At 39.7% G+C, this 18,264-nt stretch overlaps 1 protein-coding gene across 4 annotated transcripts in view; it reads right to left on the minus strand.

The window, feature by feature from the left end:
* APLP2 (amyloid beta precursor like protein 2) overlaps window positions 1–18,264 on the minus strand; it is a 49,585-nt gene that overhangs the window by 10,676 nt on the left and 20,645 nt on the right. For 2 of the 4 annotated variants that reach the window (XM_063139287.1, XM_063139288.1), the window contains exons 2-11: window positions 14,194–14,367; window positions 13,463–13,592; window positions 10,352–10,464; window positions 9,234–9,415; window positions 8,332–8,546; window positions 5,565–5,732; window positions 3,116–3,246; window positions 2,668–2,742; window positions 1,370–1,528; window positions 802–930 (exon numbers count right to left, since the gene is read on the minus strand). In XM_063139287.1, coding sequence (XP_062995357.1) covers window positions 802–930; window positions 1,370–1,528; window positions 2,668–2,742; window positions 3,116–3,246; window positions 5,565–5,732; window positions 8,332–8,546; window positions 9,234–9,415; window positions 10,352–10,464; window positions 13,463–13,592; window positions 14,194–14,367 — 1,476 coding nt within the window. The remainder of the gene's footprint in view (window positions 1–801; window positions 931–1,369; window positions 1,529–2,667; window positions 2,743–3,115; window positions 3,247–5,564; window positions 5,733–8,331; window positions 8,547–9,233; window positions 9,416–10,351; window positions 10,465–13,462; window positions 13,593–14,193; window positions 14,368–18,264) is intronic. The other 2 variants (XM_063139289.1, XM_063139290.1) reach the window with 1 other exon arrangement.

The raw sequence follows: 18,264 nt of genomic DNA on the forward strand, positions 1-18,264 counted from the left end.
ACAGAAAGCTGGCCTCTGGTCAGTTCTACTAGTGACCTTGTGTGACCTTGGTAAAGCCCTTTCCATGCATCCCAGTTTTCTCATGTCATGGATAAGACAATCTTGGTCGCAAAACAAGTTTCATTATGGCAATGCAGCAATGCCCAGAAAGTTATCATAGTGTATAGTGAGTTGTGTTCAAGTGTGTGTGTGTGCACAAACACCTACATCAGAAGTAGTGAGAAATAATTGTTTCTTTGCAATGAAGCCCTAGGTAAGTGAAAAAGCCAGACTGCAATCAACGAGCCAACAGGACAAAAGCATACAGTCGAAATATAAGCGCCACAAAAATGGTATTATACCAGAAGCATATGTATAGTTAGTTCAAGAAGTAGCCATCTCACATATGTTCCAGCTGGCACCCAAAAGCAATCCATAACACACAACCTATTCTGGTCACTGTGAGCAAGCACAATTTTTGGTTTAGGTCACATATCCCAGGCTAACATCAAACATACAGAAAGGGCCAGGCTTGGACGTCATGAAAAACTGCTGCAGCTCATTTCTATCACGATAAACTGGATCAGCTCAAAGTCTGAACATTAAGGTAGAAGGGGAAACAAATGTCACAGCATTTGGCCATGACACATTCAACACTGGAAGAGAATTGGATGCTTCTCTTCAGAACACAAACGCTGCAACACAGTTAAGTGAAGTGTTTCAAATATTCTCTTCAATTCCCCATTCAACTGTGATGGACCCTATGAGGCTAGGAATGGCCTTGAATATTAGACAAAATACTTCCTTGGGATTTATCTATACCTGTGATTTCATCTGTGCAGCTTTTTCTGGGTCAACAGCCAAAACATGCTGATAATGGCGGATCGTGTGCAGACGGTCTTTGTTCTCAGCACGGACATAACGCTTCAAAGCTTGGAGGATACGGTGGGGCTGCAGAATTTAAACCAAACTGGTGAGCCAAATAAAGACTAGAAGCCTTTCCAGTCATTTCAATAGGGCACATCAGGATCCAGTATAATTTACTTACAGAAAGAACTCTTATTCTAACTCCATAGATTATATGGTTTCCCTGTGAGCAAGAGGTACATGGGCTACTGCAATGCTACAGGGTAAGAAGCTAGAGACAGGCCAAGCAGAAGTAACTGGGCATAACTCACACTAATAGCAAAATTCGGCAGCTATTATACTAATGTGGTGCATCACTCAATAGTAACGCAGCACCCAAAATGTCTGCCTTTAGAGCATCTCCACTGGGGCCTGCCTCTCCCCACAGCTCTTCTTCCAGCAGTTGCCAATGCTTGCTCCTCTTCCAGACCTCATGACATCTCTACTTTATTCATGCATTTGAAATATCCCAGGAAAAACATACCCGTGGGGGGTCAGTCTGCAGAGCAACTAGATAATTTTCCAGGGCAATTCGACGGCGGTCATCCAGCATGGCTTCTACACGAGCTAAGTGAGTCTCCACAAGCTGTTGCTTCTCACTGGCTGCTTCTTTCTCTAGCGATTTAGCCATCGCCTGGAATCGCTGTAGAAGGAAGATGTTATAGCAATCTTTGTTAACTGGTGGCAAAGAGCTGAATTAAAGCTATCATGATTAGCTACTTTTAAATACATTACTCAGACAATGGTGCAAAATGCAAGAAGATAGCTTTTGCTTCTCCTGCACTTCTGTTCAGCGATTATGGCAATGAAGAACATGGACATTTCAGTTTACTGTATTATTCAGATGCAGCAGTGGTCTTTGACACTAAGTCCACAACTAGTTAAGTATGGCAAAGCTTAGTAGCCAGGACAACAGAAGAAGTACTCCTAGCATAAAGAGATATACAATCTTGTCTTTAGTGATGAGAAACAGAGAACTATTTTAGAGGCAGAATGAAGGCTTGGTCAAAGGCAATGCATCTATGACAAAAATGGTATGTGAACCCAGGATGCCAAGCCCATGGTTCAGTTTCCTATATGCTTCTTAGGGTATCAACTTCACACACCTCTAAAATGGAAGCATCCAAACTGAGTGACTGGGTATATTTAATAGAGGGATCCAAAGCTGATGAGTGGTTTGTTTCTTAGGCTGTATGAAAAGTTGCATTTTCATAAAGTTAAATTTTAAAGGCATTGTGTGATGCTATGCCATGAACAGAAAGCAAGTTTGCAAAAATGACCTATTTGGGATTGGTTTATTTGAAAACCATTCCGTTCCCAAGTTCTTCAGCTGGCATGAATCCACTTCTAAGATAGCACTACTGAAAAGACATTTCAACTTTTATTCTCAAAACAAACAGTATTACTTTTCCAGGAGGATGGTTTTTCACCCTGATGGCTTTTCACTAGCTTTGCACACACAGGAACTTTGCATCTTCAAACAAACCACATCTGAGCAGTCTCAGCTGAAGACGACATGGCTGGATGTTTATCATTCTATTTTGGCAAGGCTACTGACATTCCTAGGACTTGCTTTCATCTTCTGTTACCAGCCAGAGGAAAAGTGAATCCTGAGAATCACCCATTCAAAGGATGGAAGAATGCCCCCATAAAATAAGACATTCCCAGAGCAGCAGCTAGTCAATGAAAACGTTTAGATTTGTAGATTATAGCAAAGGTTCCCCATGTTAGAAAATACAAGAACAATATCCTCACGCTCCAATTGAACAATACCCCTCTTACCTGCATGAGAGTTTGCCTCTCTGCTTTTGGCAGATTCTTGGCTTGATGCTCTGCTTCTTCCCATTCTTTCTTTACCTAAGGAGTTCAGAAAGACATTAAAATGGTCTATGCAGTCATGCATGATTGATTCCAATATAGTGCAACGACTTTATTTAGGATATTTAATAGCCTGCTCCTCAACACAATTTTCAGAGCGTCTTTCAGTACAAAATTATAAAACAACAGCTTCATAGAGGCTTAAGAGGAAGCTAGAGAGCGAAACCCTATCATGGACATAGGTTTTCAATTTAAGATCTCAAATTAACAATTAAACCTAAAGAGCTTATTGCTTTTACTTTCCACGGGTCAAGAGAGACACTTGGTAAACTGAAAAACAAAATATGAATTCAAAGCTGAATAAGAAAAAAAACAACAAGATCAGCAACGCCGCAGTTTAGAGAAATCTCACCCGGTCCATGCGGTTATGGTGTCGAACTTCAAGCTGTTCTTTTGCTTTCTGGAAACGGGCATGTTCATTGTCATCAGCTGGTGTTTCAAAGTAGACATCCACATCGTCAGTAGGCACAGGAGTAGGAGGAACTGGGAAGACAATAAAATAAAGGACTCACTCTGTCAACGGCTCTGGATTAGGTAGCTGCTGCCATGAAAAAGGGTGCCAGGGCAGGGAAAACATGTTGCCAATTGATCCTCTCAGAAAAAAAATAACATTTTAACTGTCCATTCCAGGACTCCATTTTGGCTTCTATCAATAGCCAATTTTCTGCAGCACCTTAAGCTAGAATACTGTAAGCCAAGTAATATGCTCGGGTGTCTCTAAATACTTCCCAGTTTCCAACATGAGGCATGTATTATGCAGAAGCAGTACTGAAACCACTGCTAAGAATGCTACTTTCCCTTTTCCTAAGCGTTTCTGCTGGGATGCAAGACTATATGCATTTGTTGCTCAAAGAAAATACTCCCAAACAGCAATGAAATGCCAAGATTTGTTTGACAGTTCAATCCCAAAGAGAGATTACACACTTCAAGCTTCATTTGCCCCATCAGCCTTATCAGGTAATAGGCTAACGAAAACAAAAACACACACACACACAAAAAAACACAGTTATGCAACACAACAAAGAGGCACAGCAAGACAGTCTACTTATGAAGTCACAATTGGAAGGTTAGCAGGAAAGCCTTGAAGTTTTTGAAAGTGAAAAAGATGAAGTGCATCATATTTCTGCCATTATAACTCATGACAGCTGGCGAAGTTCATACTAATTGCTCTTTCAGGGAAAGGCCAGTGCAGATTGCTTATGCCTTTGCCAGTTTATGTATGAAGTCATGCATCCTGAACCAAGAAGCAGTAAACTCTCTGGGACCAAGATATCTAAATGACCTCCATTTTCCATACAAACCTGCTTCTGTGCTGAGATCAAAGGTCCTGGTCCAGGTGCCCATGCCATCTGAGCACAAAGAACTGGAACCTGGCTCAGGACCATTTTTGTAGCAGCAACCAAACTCTTGCATACCAGAGCTTGGCTTCCTTTGTCTCTTTTCAGGAGTAGACAACAACAATTACATATGTCCTCTTCCCTCTCCTTTAAACTAATATTTTAAAGTATTTTTATTGTTCAATTGTTTAGTTAACTGCCTCATATACATGTGGTAAAAATGGGCTATTAATCTTTTAAGTAAATGAGATCCATTACTAATAACTCTGCAAGCAAAATATGGATTAGATCTTGAAGAAAGAAGCAGTTTATCACAAATTCAAATCACCTGGATTAATCCTTTTTGAAGTCCACTAAGTTAATAGCAAATTGACCTGCCTTCAATGAGAAGGAACATTTAGAATTGCATTCATAAGACTGCAGAGAGCATGTTTTATAAAATACCTTGTATCAAAACCTGAACGGGAGTTTGACCTGGTACTTGCACCTACAACCTTTTTACTCCAACATAGAAAAGTTATTAAGTAAAACAATGGCAAGGCAGCATACACTGTCCCTCTAAAAAGACATTATCTCTCTGTAAATGGGAGCCAAAACTAGATGTGTTGAATCCTGTTTAGTATTTCTGAATCAGGCTTTGATATGAAGGCCCCAATTTCCACCCCCAAATCCTTCTGGGATGGGATGAACCTTTGTCCCAAAAGCTCCTGACATCCGCATCTTTTATTCCACCACTTCAATCAGATCATCCCAATCAAAAGCGTTTGCATGGAACCCATTTTGTAAACAGGATTACTGCTGTATACACTGACTGCCAAAGCCCTAGGAAACACAAAAAGCCTTTCAAAAGGCCCCTGCAACAGCCAAAATGGAAGTGCTGGAATTCAACAATAAGTTAATTTTTGTGGGAGGTTGTATTGTAAGCGCTAGTAAAAATGCTGGCAAAAACTTCAAGCTATCAGATAGAGTCATCAGGCTGTGCCCATATTTCTAATGGTGCAGAAAATGAAGCAGTTTTTTAAAAAAAGAACATCAGTGAGAATCTCTACCAGTGGCTAGAATATGAAGAAAGTGGTTGAAGGGATGCATGATTCCATGGGAAGGCAGCAAGGAAAGAAGCCAAATGAGGACTGTAGTTTAACAAAACAAAAACAAAGGAAGACCACACCAGTCTCTAGAAGAGGATTTAGTGAGCCTTAGTCTTGCAAGAGCAAGATATGTTTGGAGAGGCAGACAAGTGTGTGAGGGGAAGCCAGTCTTCCCTGGCTGTAGAAACAAACTGAGTCTAAAACCTAAAGCAGCACAGAGACAAAGGGAGATTACTGCAGGACAGACAGCATTTCAGAGGACATCAGAATCCATAGGACAAGGCTACACACAGCTCTTTCCTTGACCTAGCCAAGGAAGAGAAGACAGACAGGACAACAGCTTGCTGCAAGAGGGCCAGTGGGAGGCAGGACTTACTCATCTTTTTACACACAGCCATACAATATTCCTCTGACTCAAAATTGTTCCTGTTGCCTCCGCAGCCTCCATATATAAAGCGAATGCATTTTTTCTTGTACATGTCGAAGTACCAACGAGGCATCACAGCCCGGCAGGGACCTGTCATCGCCTCCTGGGAGCAGACAGCTGTGTGGGAGATGGTTAAAGCATCAGCTGGTGACAAGCACAGCTTTGCCAAGCTAATTCAACAGCAATGATGGCTCTAGGTCAGTCTTAGTTGAAATATTGACATTTGCCTTGGGCACTGCAGATCTATTATCCACACACTTCCATTTTTCCCACCACTGGAAAAAACACACACATACCAATTTGCTTGGGACCAAAAGTAGCATCAGTGACAGCAGAGGCATCTCACTCAACTTGACCTTTTCGACTTCCACAGAGAGTAAGTTGGAAGAGTCGAGATTTTATAGTGCCACAGTAGCTGGACCATATTATGCCATACGAGCTCCTGCCCATTCAATTCCTGCACAACACCATTTCTTAGGCAGATTAGGCAAGAGGGAAGGGCCTTGCCAATTCCCCAAAGGGAGGGCGTTGATGGAAGGAAGTTTCCTTTAGATGCACATCTCCTTGTACCTAGGCTTTCACTTTCCAAACCACACATACTTGTCCACTACCCATGTGTCTCAGCAATTGCTTCTTTGACTACTATCCAAACTGTCACCAATTTCCAGGTTACACAATTTTAAGCCACAAATTCCATTTGGAGCATATATTTGTGACAAGTAAGTGTTATCATGATTTTGGGAGGGGGGGAGCAGGGTATCTTAGTTGCCCAAGTGACTAAATTCTGTTGTTTGAAAATGTAAGAGAATCATAAGAGGGCGGCATTCTTCCGCTGACTATGCTGCACAGCAGGACCTACCGTCAGCACAAACAGGAAGCTAGTGCTTCCTAGAACAACCCTGTAAATGAGCCGAAACGCTTGTTGCCAGAACAGAACATGACAGCGGAGCTCTGTTCTATAAGCTCTACTGACCTGGTTCCAGAAACAATCATTTCAGCTAATTTGAGAGGTTGGTCTAGGAAGTGTTAACTTCCCGTTGTGCTGGTGCTGGGTCCAGCTCATGCACAGGCAACATCGGATACTGCCCAGAAAGGCTTTTGGCATTGTAGCAAATAGGACAGCATCACGCTGGCATGTGCCCCACCCCTCCATCAAGGGGGCAAGAGACCCCAGCAGAGTAAAACAGTTTTGGATGTCTTATTGTATTAGAAGTTTATGACAGCTGAGGTTCCGGCCTACTTCTCACTGCGGTGGTAAAGCTGTGTACCACTACTATTAAAAAATGGCATCACATGACAATATTCCTTCATACAAAGAACTTTCCTTACACATAGAAATTAGGATTTCAAACACAAGGAAGTTTTTTTGTTTTTAATTTTTAATGGTGGACTAGTCATGGGAGACTCTGCATGTAGTCTGAAGAGGGTATGCCCAGACAGGATTTACAACCCCAGTGAGAATATGCTTTTTGTTTTTCGAAGTGTGGGCTGCAGCAGCACTGGGATCACTGAAAAGAAATGAGGCTTCAAGCCTCAACTGCCGTGGACCCAGCGATGTCTGACTGGAGAGGATGGCACCAGGAAAGTATGTCTAGGAACCAGTGGGGAGAAGTGACCCCTGTATGCAAAGCCAAATAGGGAGGTAGAAGACTGGGAAACGCCCAATGAAGGGCTTGGAGGTGCAGCAGAAGATCAGTATGTTTAAGAGAGAAGTTTGAGCATGTCTTTCAAGCACTGAAGTACGAAATATGGATAGCATTTGGTACTCCAATATATTTGAATGGAAGCTTGTAGATGGTTTGACTATTAAACGGCAACCTGAAATTAATGTTAAACATGTAGGAGAGTGTCACTTTACATTTTAATGACTTAGAAACTTTAGAAGATTGTACATAGCAACAATATATTTCTGGCACAACCTAACGACAATCAGAGAGCAAAACCCCACATGCATACAACCTAAGCCTTGTTTTCAGCAAGTAAAGTTACCTGCCTGATTGTGGAAGCTTATGAACAAGGAGTTGGTAAAGGGAATGTTACCTGCTAGGTAACAGAGCTTTGACATCTGTTTGGCAATCTGTTGTTCTACAGTTTCTACAGATACCAAATATGCAAAATATAGAGGAATGAAGCAGAGATGGGTCTCCTGCAAATGTTACCAAGAGCTACAAGCATTTACCCAAAAGCAGCAGATCTGATTGTAACAAGTTCCTCTCTCTCTATCGATGGATAAATTTTAACATAGTTAAGAGTGGATCACTGACAGACTATCTTATATGTTTTGATGGTATGGTCCGATATTAAAATATTCTAGCTCTCCCGAAGGAGAAAACCTGAATAGCTTGTCGCCCTGATAACACATATTCAACAGCTGTAATATTCCAATCTGCAATAATTTTCAAAAGTTACATTACTCATGGAATGTATTTCAATTCTATCCCATCAAAGGGTGTTTACGGCGAGCACCAGAGACAACTGTGTTGCCAATGTAATTGTTGGTCAGCAGGCACTATATGACCCAAACATAAGTGGGGTGGGGGATCACCTCCAATGAGTGGCATAGAAGCATTTCTCCACTGACCTATTTGGCAATTAAAACATTCAAAAGGGAAAACTACTAGACTGGAAATGAATTGCCAAGATCAATTGACATATGGATTGCCAAGATCAAGTGACAACCGATAGAATAGACAGAAGCTGCAATGTGGCTGCTTACCTTTCACATCGCTCATTATTTCCTTCTCAGACAGAGATTTTTCATTGCCTGGCTCTGTCGGAGGCTCCTCATTGTAATCTTTATAGCCATCGTAATAGTAATCCCGGTCTACCACCACTTCTTCTTCATTTTCCTCTTGCTCCTCATCGTCGTCCTCATCCATCTCCACAACTGCTGCTGTGAAATCTTCTGTATCTGCCTCAGTAGGCAACTCACTAAGAGGGATACAATTAGGAAGATAAGCAAATGCTGTTTGAAGTAAAAGGGCAACAATATGCTTTCTACAATTTTAAAAGCATTGGTGGATAAGAGTGGTCATCCTGGCTGAAAGTCATCTGATCAAGTTCGGCTTTGGGAGCTCCTTTCTTACATCTATGCCTGCTATTGTAAGCAGTGGCATATTAAACCTCTAATTTCAAAATGAGGGTTTTATTTTATTGATTACTTGAATCTAAATTCTATGGACTCATAGCAACTAATGGTTTACTAGTGCATATGAGTCCGAGTTTCTTAAACGACTGGCAAAAAACAACAACACTTAAATGATCCCAACAAAAATCAGAAGAAGGAATAGGAGAGAAAAGGGAAGAGGAGAGAAAAGATCACAGAATTTTAAAACACTGAACTCAACAATAATAAAAACATGTTATCAGGAAGGCATAAAATAAACACACCAAGCAATGTTGAGAAGCTAAGAATCGGAACAGTGTTAAATCATGAGAGGCATTGCCCTTAAAGGTGGCCTAAAAATAATTGTAAATGAATAAATTAAATTAAAACATTCCATTTTTCTGCTCTTGGTATGGAATCAACTTCTTCAGTAATTCTCAAACTCTTCTCTGCTTCATCCTGGGGGGAGAACACGGTTGATAAAAACATGGATAATAGAGACTGACTGCTACCTTTTGTAATTGTCATAATCTTCATCTTCTTCTTCCTCCTCCTCTTCCTCCTCTTTGGAAAGTGCTTCATCGACAATTTTGGTTTGAGGGCAGCACACATACTCAGTGCCATGGAACTGGTCTACTCCACAAGGAAGCAACATGCCATAGCTGTGCAAGATTACTCCCTCAGTCAAACAGGCCTAGAGGTGGCATTGAAGCAATGGGTTAGAACGGCATCCCAGGACTGCTAACAGCAAACAATTAATACATGATATACAGGTATTTATAGTACTGCACCATATACCTCAGCATAAGATGTAGAAGCATGTTATAATAGTTTGACAAAAATGCTAATTGTTTCAAAGTGGCACTTAGGGAAGGACATTGAATGCCAAGAGCGAAGACAGACCCACGCCAAGGTAACAGAACTGTGCAGTAATATTTCTATTCAGCTAGACTTGGCGCTTTATAAGTTCAACAAGCTTAATGCAAAATTTAAAATGCATATTGTTGCGTGAAACCAAATTATGCAATTCAGAAAAGGTCCACATCTGAAGAGCTCATACTAGCTCTGCCTTTTAAAACCAAGGAAGTTAAGTGATGAACATTCCTAGCATTTTAAGAACCATCATCGTGAAGCCTGTAAGAGGATTCTAAAATAAAAAACCTCAAATTTAATAGCTCTACCTTGCAAAAGTTTGGATCAAAATAACAAGTGTTCCAAATCTAGCAGGTTTCAGCCTCAATTAAGCCTTGAGTAACAAAGGAGCCTGATGTGAACAGAACTGCATTGCTATAACATACACACAATACTTGCGTGGAACTGGTACAAAGTGAAGTTATCAAACTGGTTAACTTCGTGAAACTACAACTTTTATTTATAGACTGGAGGAAAATGAGTTATTATTTTACTTAGTAAATTAGATCAAACATTGATTTAGGCCCACGATCTCGGTTGTTTTGGTTTGATGGATGAGTTCAGCAGTAAATCACTGGAAGGCATGAAGCTGTCTTGCAGTTTTGGTAGAAGTTGAAGCCCTTATAAGCATTGTAGTCCTGTATTTCAAGTTCTGCCAGGCTGTATTAGGGCATTTCTGAGAGAATATGCATGCATCCTTTCTCTTTCAGCCAGTTACCTCTTTTGCTACAGTGTGCCAGTACTGGTGACTTTTACACACATCCATCCGCTCCCTGTGAAAGAATCTGCACTTTTCTGGAACCAAGAGAACATCACTGACAAACTCGCCCACTGGAAAAAAAAACCAAGAGCATAAATCAACTGCAAATTCATATCATATACGAATCCAAAACTTTACTTTCTATCTCAAGAAATGACTAAAGTTTCACATTTAAGAAAACTAGTACTTGTTACTAAAAATTATAAAACAAGCTTGTATTTTGAAACATTTTTATGCTTAGGGCTATTCAACTGTAAACATTCTACTTTTGATCTGGGCACGTAGAAATTTTGCTCCTCTGGAGTAAATGCACAGGGGTTTGATAGAGGATTGGGTTTCTCCCAAATAAAAGAGGCTGTGTGTGGTGTTTGGTCCCGATCCTACAAATCCCCAAGGTTTTCTAGCCACTTCCCCCTTTGGGGGGCACTTGGGATTTTCCCTCCTTGGTGAGTTATCGTGCAGGGGTTTGATGGTGCCTCCTGACTGGGGGAAGTTGTGTGTCAAGTTTTCTCCTGATCCTGCAAACATCCAGTGCTTCAGAGGTAAAACAGTGCCATGTCAGCAAGACTAAGTGTGGGTGAGTCAAATTACATACAGTAGCTTATTAGCCCACTCGTGTGGTGGGCAATCATGGAGTATTTAAAAAATAGGGTACTGTAAGTAGCTTATTAATGTATTGTGGGATAGTGTGATGTCCGAACGCAGCCTATGTAACTAGAGAAGAATGTGTCATTCCTTTAAGATTCTCTCCTTTATAGTTCTAAGGGAAGTTACCAGAACTGTGGCATGCATGCACCTCATTCAAGATCATTGGTAACAGTATAACATTTCACATTTAAGTCAAACTCATAAGGCATTTCTATGCTATGAAGGACACAGCCAAATAGTCAATAGTGCCTTCACTAAGCTTAGGTCTACTTCCACTCCAATCATCCTATTGTCTTGCATACTTACACTTCAGCAAGAGTACTAATTATGTCTCATTCCCTACTTCTATTAAAAAAAAAAAAGGAAAAGCAGATCCACCTACAATGACTGCAAGGTTAAGTTTCCATCTGCAGCCAAAAACCTATTTAAAAAAAAGACTAAGGCAGCAGGAATAAAGGCAGCACAATCACAGTACTGCATTGTTTTAAAGAGAACAGTAAGTGCTTTGACTGGAGGAAAACTATACTTTTTGCAGGGATGTTCACCTCCCTACAATAATTTCACACTTCTGGAAGCATTTAAAATGTCTATTACCAGCATATATGCATATTAGGGATGGACTAATCTGTCCATTATGCTTTCTCTCAGTCTCTCATTTTCCCCCAATCTTAATTTCATTTTGTCCCAGACTGCATTTTAAAAAGGCCACATGAAAATTCATAGACATTTTGTGCACATTTCTCTTAATATATGCATTTTTGCAAGTGGTTTTCCCTAATATGAAAAACTTTTATACATTTTGCCTAATATACAATTTTTGTATGAATTTTATTCATTGGAGGACTCTTTTTTTTTCTTATTTTCAGCTTTTAAGCATGTTTTTCAACCTATGTCATCACTCTGACCTAGATTGTAAAACAAAGCAAAGAACACCCACACACCCGTAATCACACATCTTGTACCCGTTTGTTTTTTGTTGCGCTTCTCAGATTCCCAAACAAATCAGGAGCATTATAGCACAGCATCACTTTAATCCTTCCTCCAAGTTGCCACGAGCATAAACGCAGCATTAAAAACTAAGATGATGGAATTATCCCAACCTAGTTAGGTGAATTGGCAGCACTTAACTAGTGTTTATTTTGCATAATATACAACTGATGAGGTCTATTCCCACAGAGCTTCCTCGAGTAGTAAAAGTGTATCTGCTATCCATTCTGGACTGATGAAGAATGAAGTATTTACATCAGTTACACTATGAACAAGGAGCATGACCTCATCCATGGGGTGAAGATATCTAATCCACTCAGGGTACAATTCTATGCAGTTCCCAGCATCTTCCAGTGAGCCACGGTCCCTGGTGAATTCCAGGAGCTGTAGGACTTATTTCTGTCTAAACATGCGTAGGATTGTCCCCAAGGGATGTTATATTATGTTAAGTACTAATATTTCTGTTCATGCACTGCTTGAAAATCCTTCAGAAACTATTTACTCTTTTCCTTGTCTCAGCCTTCATACAATCATTCTCAGATGTGCTTAAACAAACCACTGATGCACAACACAAGCTCTTAGAAGATAAGAAACTACTTCTGAATACCCCATTCACCAGCATGAATACTTTATGGACTACCATGAAGCACACTGCAAGAATTTGAGCAAAGGCAATGGCAAAACTAGGATTGAGGTTATAGTCTGTCTATGCCTGAGTAGTACCTAGAGTTGCTAAATGGAGATAATTAAGGGCTGCACTGTAAACAAGTGGTCATCATTCACCTGAATGGAGATATTCTATAAGTGTCTAGCGCCACCACCATCACCCTGAATTTTAAAAGCTTTAGATTTTCAGTTGTCAACAGCATGTCATTTGAAATAGCCAGGTATAAATATAGTAAACTCAAACTGGAGACGCCTTACCAATATCAGCATCTGAAATATCTAACATGATGTTCACAATTCTAGATCAAGATTAGTCCTTAGTCCTTCCCCAAAAGAGTAGTACAATGGATATAAAAACAGCTTTCCAATCCCAGATGAAGGTGATTGGTTTTTTGCTACATAGGTTGCACCTTTCTTAGATTGCTGATAAGATTTAATACAGTGCATTACACTGTATCAAAGTTTCTGGCTCACTTCATGTCAAAGACTTAGTACAGGTAACTATCAGCTGTAGAAACATCCAGTTAAATCAATGAAGGACATCAATGTCAATCCTACCAATTTGACAGTAAAGCCAGCCCAAATAAAAAATAGGGAGAGTGTTCTACATACTTGCTACGTAGATATTTGCAGACATTTGATGGAGAAAGACACACTAATGCAAAGACCAATATGCACTACCAATGCTTGCATGAGGATCCTATATGAAAGTGCTTGAGGGAGAGAGAGGGAGAGTTGCAGTAACTAAAGGGACTATGAAGTACTTACCAAGACACTTGAAGGGTACAACAATATGGGTATGGCCCTTGCACTGCTTTTTGCCTTCTTTACACCAGTTTTCAATGCTGACTTCTTGGTTGGCTTCCACTACATTTGTAATCTGAAGCTCTGGATAGATCTATTTTAAAAAATAAAAACATGGAGAATTGATACATTTTTGTCAAGAGACAGAAAAAAGTAAGCAGTATCTTAAAAAGAACTCAATGAAGTGCACAAAATGTGCAAAAAGACTTTTTTTTTTTTTGGTCTAACCAGAAGCTAGATGAACTGGGCAGTTCACATACTATGCTAAACCAGCATTGGCATGACATGAACAAGCTCTACTGCAAATACACTCCATCTTCCTTCCTTACTATTTTCTGCTTTAATGAGTGGCTTCTGCTTTCTCAAATAACATAACTTACTGTCAAATCTGGAGAGATGAACTATAGTTTCTTTGAACTCTCAAACCAGGATGAACCCAGGTTTAGTATTATTATTACTAAATGTGAACCAGGCTATTTGGTTATGTCACCACATAGAAATAGATGATCAATTGCATCTATTGCAGTTGATCACTGCAGACCATAATCTCAAACTTGACAGTTGCCTGCACAGATCAGGCTATTCTTGAGATTGAAAGCAATTAATTCTGGGCATGGAAACAGTCAAGCCTTAGAAGTTTGCAAAAAAATACGCATCTGTGCTTGGATGAACTAACTTTAAAGAAGTTTGCTTACTTCCTGGCAGTACTGAAGAATCTCCTCTTTTCTTCCAAAGCAGCTTTTGGTCCCAGAAGTATCAGGCTCCCATTTTCCAGTCTGGATATTCACATGCATATTCAGCTTTCCACAGAACATGGCAATCTGAGGCTCAGCCACAGCAAATCCTGTGCCAGCATTGGCTGCAAGTGCCTATGAGAAAAGAAATCTTATTTTACACACAAGCAACTGGCATCCACTTGGGTCTTACAGAATTAGAATTGTAAAAGGAACTTAAGAGCAGTATCAAATTGTGAGATCTGTTACTCAGGAGCTTTGCATTTCATAACTAAAAAACCCTCTATTGCATCATAAATATGACTCCTCTGACCATTAAAGCTTTCCTCCCACTATACTGCAGCATGTCATTGGTGCTTATAAGCTTCAGCCACAATCTGATCTGAGTATTGACTTCCAAATCCTTACACTGATTTGTCCAGCTATTGGATCTCCCAAGGTCCTAAATGCACAGCAATCATCTGCATCAAAACCAAGCTAGATGGCCATCCACAGTACCAATCTTCCCAAACACCATCCAGCTTTCCAATGTATTGCAAATAAATAATTTTAAAAACTGGGCATTTGTAATTATTTGCTACAGTGTTTAGTGCTCACATATAGTAAGATTTAAATTAACCTATTAAACAGCTGTTCATCATTGAACTGGATAAGCCAATACCAGCACAGGGTTAGATAACTGACCAATCAAAAATATTTGATTAACTAGCTATTAAAATATTGCCAAATGTTAAATTAAATTGAAATTCTGAACCAAGGCTTCTAGCCTAGGCAAGGCATAGGTAGCTGCTGCCAGATTAAATGATGAATCACAGGTTTAAACAGTACTAAGGGGCCTCCTTCTCTCCTCCTCCTGCCCACTGGGAACACAAGCCTTCAAGCCACTCCAAATTCTTCCTTCTAGAGCGGGTGCCGATAACAGGGTGTCTGTTTTCGCCAACATTCTAAAATAGACAAAGGATTCAAACACATTCCCTCATTAGGAGGATAACTTGTGAATGAATACATTTGAGTATATACAGACAATACAATTTAAGACTAAACTAAGCTGGTTCACTATCACTGCCAGAAGGTATGAAATTGCAGAGATAAGGAGCGACACTATAGGCCTGCTACTCAAGATAACATCAGCCTAAGAGCCAGTGTGGTGTAGTGGTTATGGTGTTGCCCTGGGAGGCAGGAGAGCCGGGTTCTAGTCCCCACTCGGCCATGAAGCTCACTGGATGACTTTGGGCTAGTCACAGACTCTCAACCCAACCCACCTCATAGGGTTGTTGTTGTGAGGATAAAATGGAGAGGAGGATTATGTATGCCACCTTGGAGAGGAAAGAAGGCGGGATATAAATTTAAAAAAATAATAAACATGAGGATTAAAATTTTATATGAAACGATCTTTAGCGATTGCTATTTTCAACCTCCATTACAATATTAAACTCCCTTTGAATCTAATATGAAGAGCAACTGAACAGAAAATTAACCATTGTTTTTTTTTTAATCAAGCGGGACTATTTCATCTCCAATAAGTAGCATAGCAGCGGCTTATAATTAATGCATAAGAAATGTGGCCATTAATTTGACTCAAATATGATCTCTTTCCAAATGATACACTACTAAACTTGGTATAATTGATGAACTATCATCATGTATCCATTCATGGTTACACTGCATTCTAAAAGTCAAAGAGTTGACAGATATTTAGTAGCCCCAACGAAAATCACAATGTACTGAAGTCTGAGCTGATGTAAACAAAGCCACAGCTCTGGCATTCAGGACACTCACCCACAGGCACAGAAGTCCGTGCCCTCAATATGAACCAGACACTGATAACAGACACCAGCGTAGCCACTGACTCCAATAGAGGCTTTGTGATTTACTGCTTTGTTCTCTCAGAGGCCCATTCCTTCCAGATTGCCCCTTGCCTAAATTAGGAAGGAACTCATAAACACCAGGAATACCCTCAACTTAACACTTCAGGAAAAACATGCACAAATTGCCTTTTGGAAAGGAGGGAAGTCACTAATACAGGAATGAAAGAAACCTCAAAGGTTTAGGCTGTTTAGGCTCTTCGAGGCAACCAGAATATTCAGAGGAATTCCATAAGCAGTCTTAATGATAAACAAGCTGGCTTTAGCCTTGATGACCAGCCTCTTATGACTGGATAAAAACTTTCCCTGTCTTCTGTGAACATCGTTAACATACCATAGTCAAAAATTACAACAGTATGTATGCTGAGGGAGCCTGTCCTTTTAATGAAGTTTTGCAGGCAAGTCTGAGAGTCTGTGACAGACCCAATGTCTTCTACACTTGCCCATGTTGTGCAGCTTTTCTTTTGTGTTATGAAATGCCAAGGGCCAATTTCAACTCTTTAATCCCTGTCACCTTGGCTCCAGAGCAGTCTTTAAGCAACCGGGAATAAAAGGAGGTTGTTTCCCCCCCTTCCCTTCCCTTGATTCTACCCCCACCCCATTTTCAAAGTCTAAAAGCATCTGCTGTAGTCCAGGCATACTCATCTGACATCTAAGCTCTCCTCTCTAGTTTACAGGATCCAGATAATTTAAACAGATTCTGACGTGAATACGGAAATGTAAAATTAGAAAACTGCACCTAAAACATAATGGGCTGCAGGACCCACAGACTTCTGGTTTGGAAGCTTAAGCAAGCCTTTCTACCCCACATTTTGGTATTCATATGCAGGTCTTGAACAACATGTTAGTGAGCAAATTGAACATTTCAGAAACAGAGGGTGGAACGACATACAGTGCCAGCAGAAACAGGAGACAGGGCGTGTCTGGAATGTTAACCTTGGTGTCCACATGCAGTATTGTGCAAAAATAGTCTTAGACTTTGAATTCTAACATGTGAAGGATTTGTAAGTTCTATTCTAAAGAGCCAACACTGTAGTTTTGATCCTTTGGAAGTACTAACAAATGTATAATGAAACTGGGTGAAGGAAGTTGCAAGGTCAGCAGTGCTTATCAGAAATTCCTCCAAAACATGTTCTAAACCAACATAAACCTTGTTCAAACACACATCTTTAAGTAAAGATGGTAGTGTTTAAACACTCATGCTGAACTGTTTATTTTTGCCATCTTTTCAACTTATCACCACAGACACTAAGGGAAAAGTACCATTCCTCTTCAGATTGTTTAAATAGTTTGCATATCACTCGAAACAGGTTGCCATAGTGATATTTTAGTTTCTTATTCATAAGTGAATAAGTTAACTTAGTCACTCACCCTCAATATATTGTAGTTACATTTAAAAAGGTGAGGTAGATCTGTGAACTACGGAAAAGCAACGCTAAATTAAATGCTGGAGGTTACACAGATTTAATGTCCAGCAGGACAGATCAGTGTTCCAATGTAGTTTATTTATTTCATTTTTATACCGCCCAACAACCAAAGCTGCCTGGGCGGTTCACAAAAATTAAAACCATTCAAATGATAAATTAACAAGTAATATTAAATGGAGAAGAGGTATAGCTAAATCAAATGATTTTGAAGGAATTTGGAAACAGTTCCTAATATTTGTGTTTTCTAAAGGAAGTAGGAAACCACCAGCAGAAGAAAGTATGAGATTCTAGAATCAGGAATGAGATCCCGAGGTGGGGGGTGCACTTGTATGTTAATTTTGATTATGTTATTAAGATAAGATATTATGTATTCAATATTCAACATTATGCAGTATGTTGTTGTTGTTTTTTATGTGAAATGTAAATGTGTATGTTTAAGTAATGTAGAAAAATAAAAATATATATATAAAAAAAACCATTCAAAGTATAAAACAAACAGTAAAAAATTTGATATGAAGTACAATATAAAAGCACAACGCTTTGCTGTTTTTAATGTTTGTTTTTATTGTGTTAGTATTGTTTTAAATTGTTGTAGATCACCTCGATGGCTTTTTAGCAAATAAGGTGGTATATACATGTTAATAATAAATAATCCCACTATTACACACAAGATTCAAATATCACAGTGTTCTAAGCATTAGTTACCTTATCCCAAACACCATGATCAGGTTTGAATATGC

This window comes from Elgaria multicarinata, chromosome 12 (genome assembly GCF_023053635.1).
Source record: "Elgaria multicarinata webbii isolate HBS135686 ecotype San Diego chromosome 12, rElgMul1.1.pri, whole genome shotgun sequence".
In the NCBI taxonomy this organism is placed as follows: domain Eukaryota; kingdom Metazoa; phylum Chordata; class Lepidosauria; order Squamata; family Anguidae; genus Elgaria; species Elgaria multicarinata.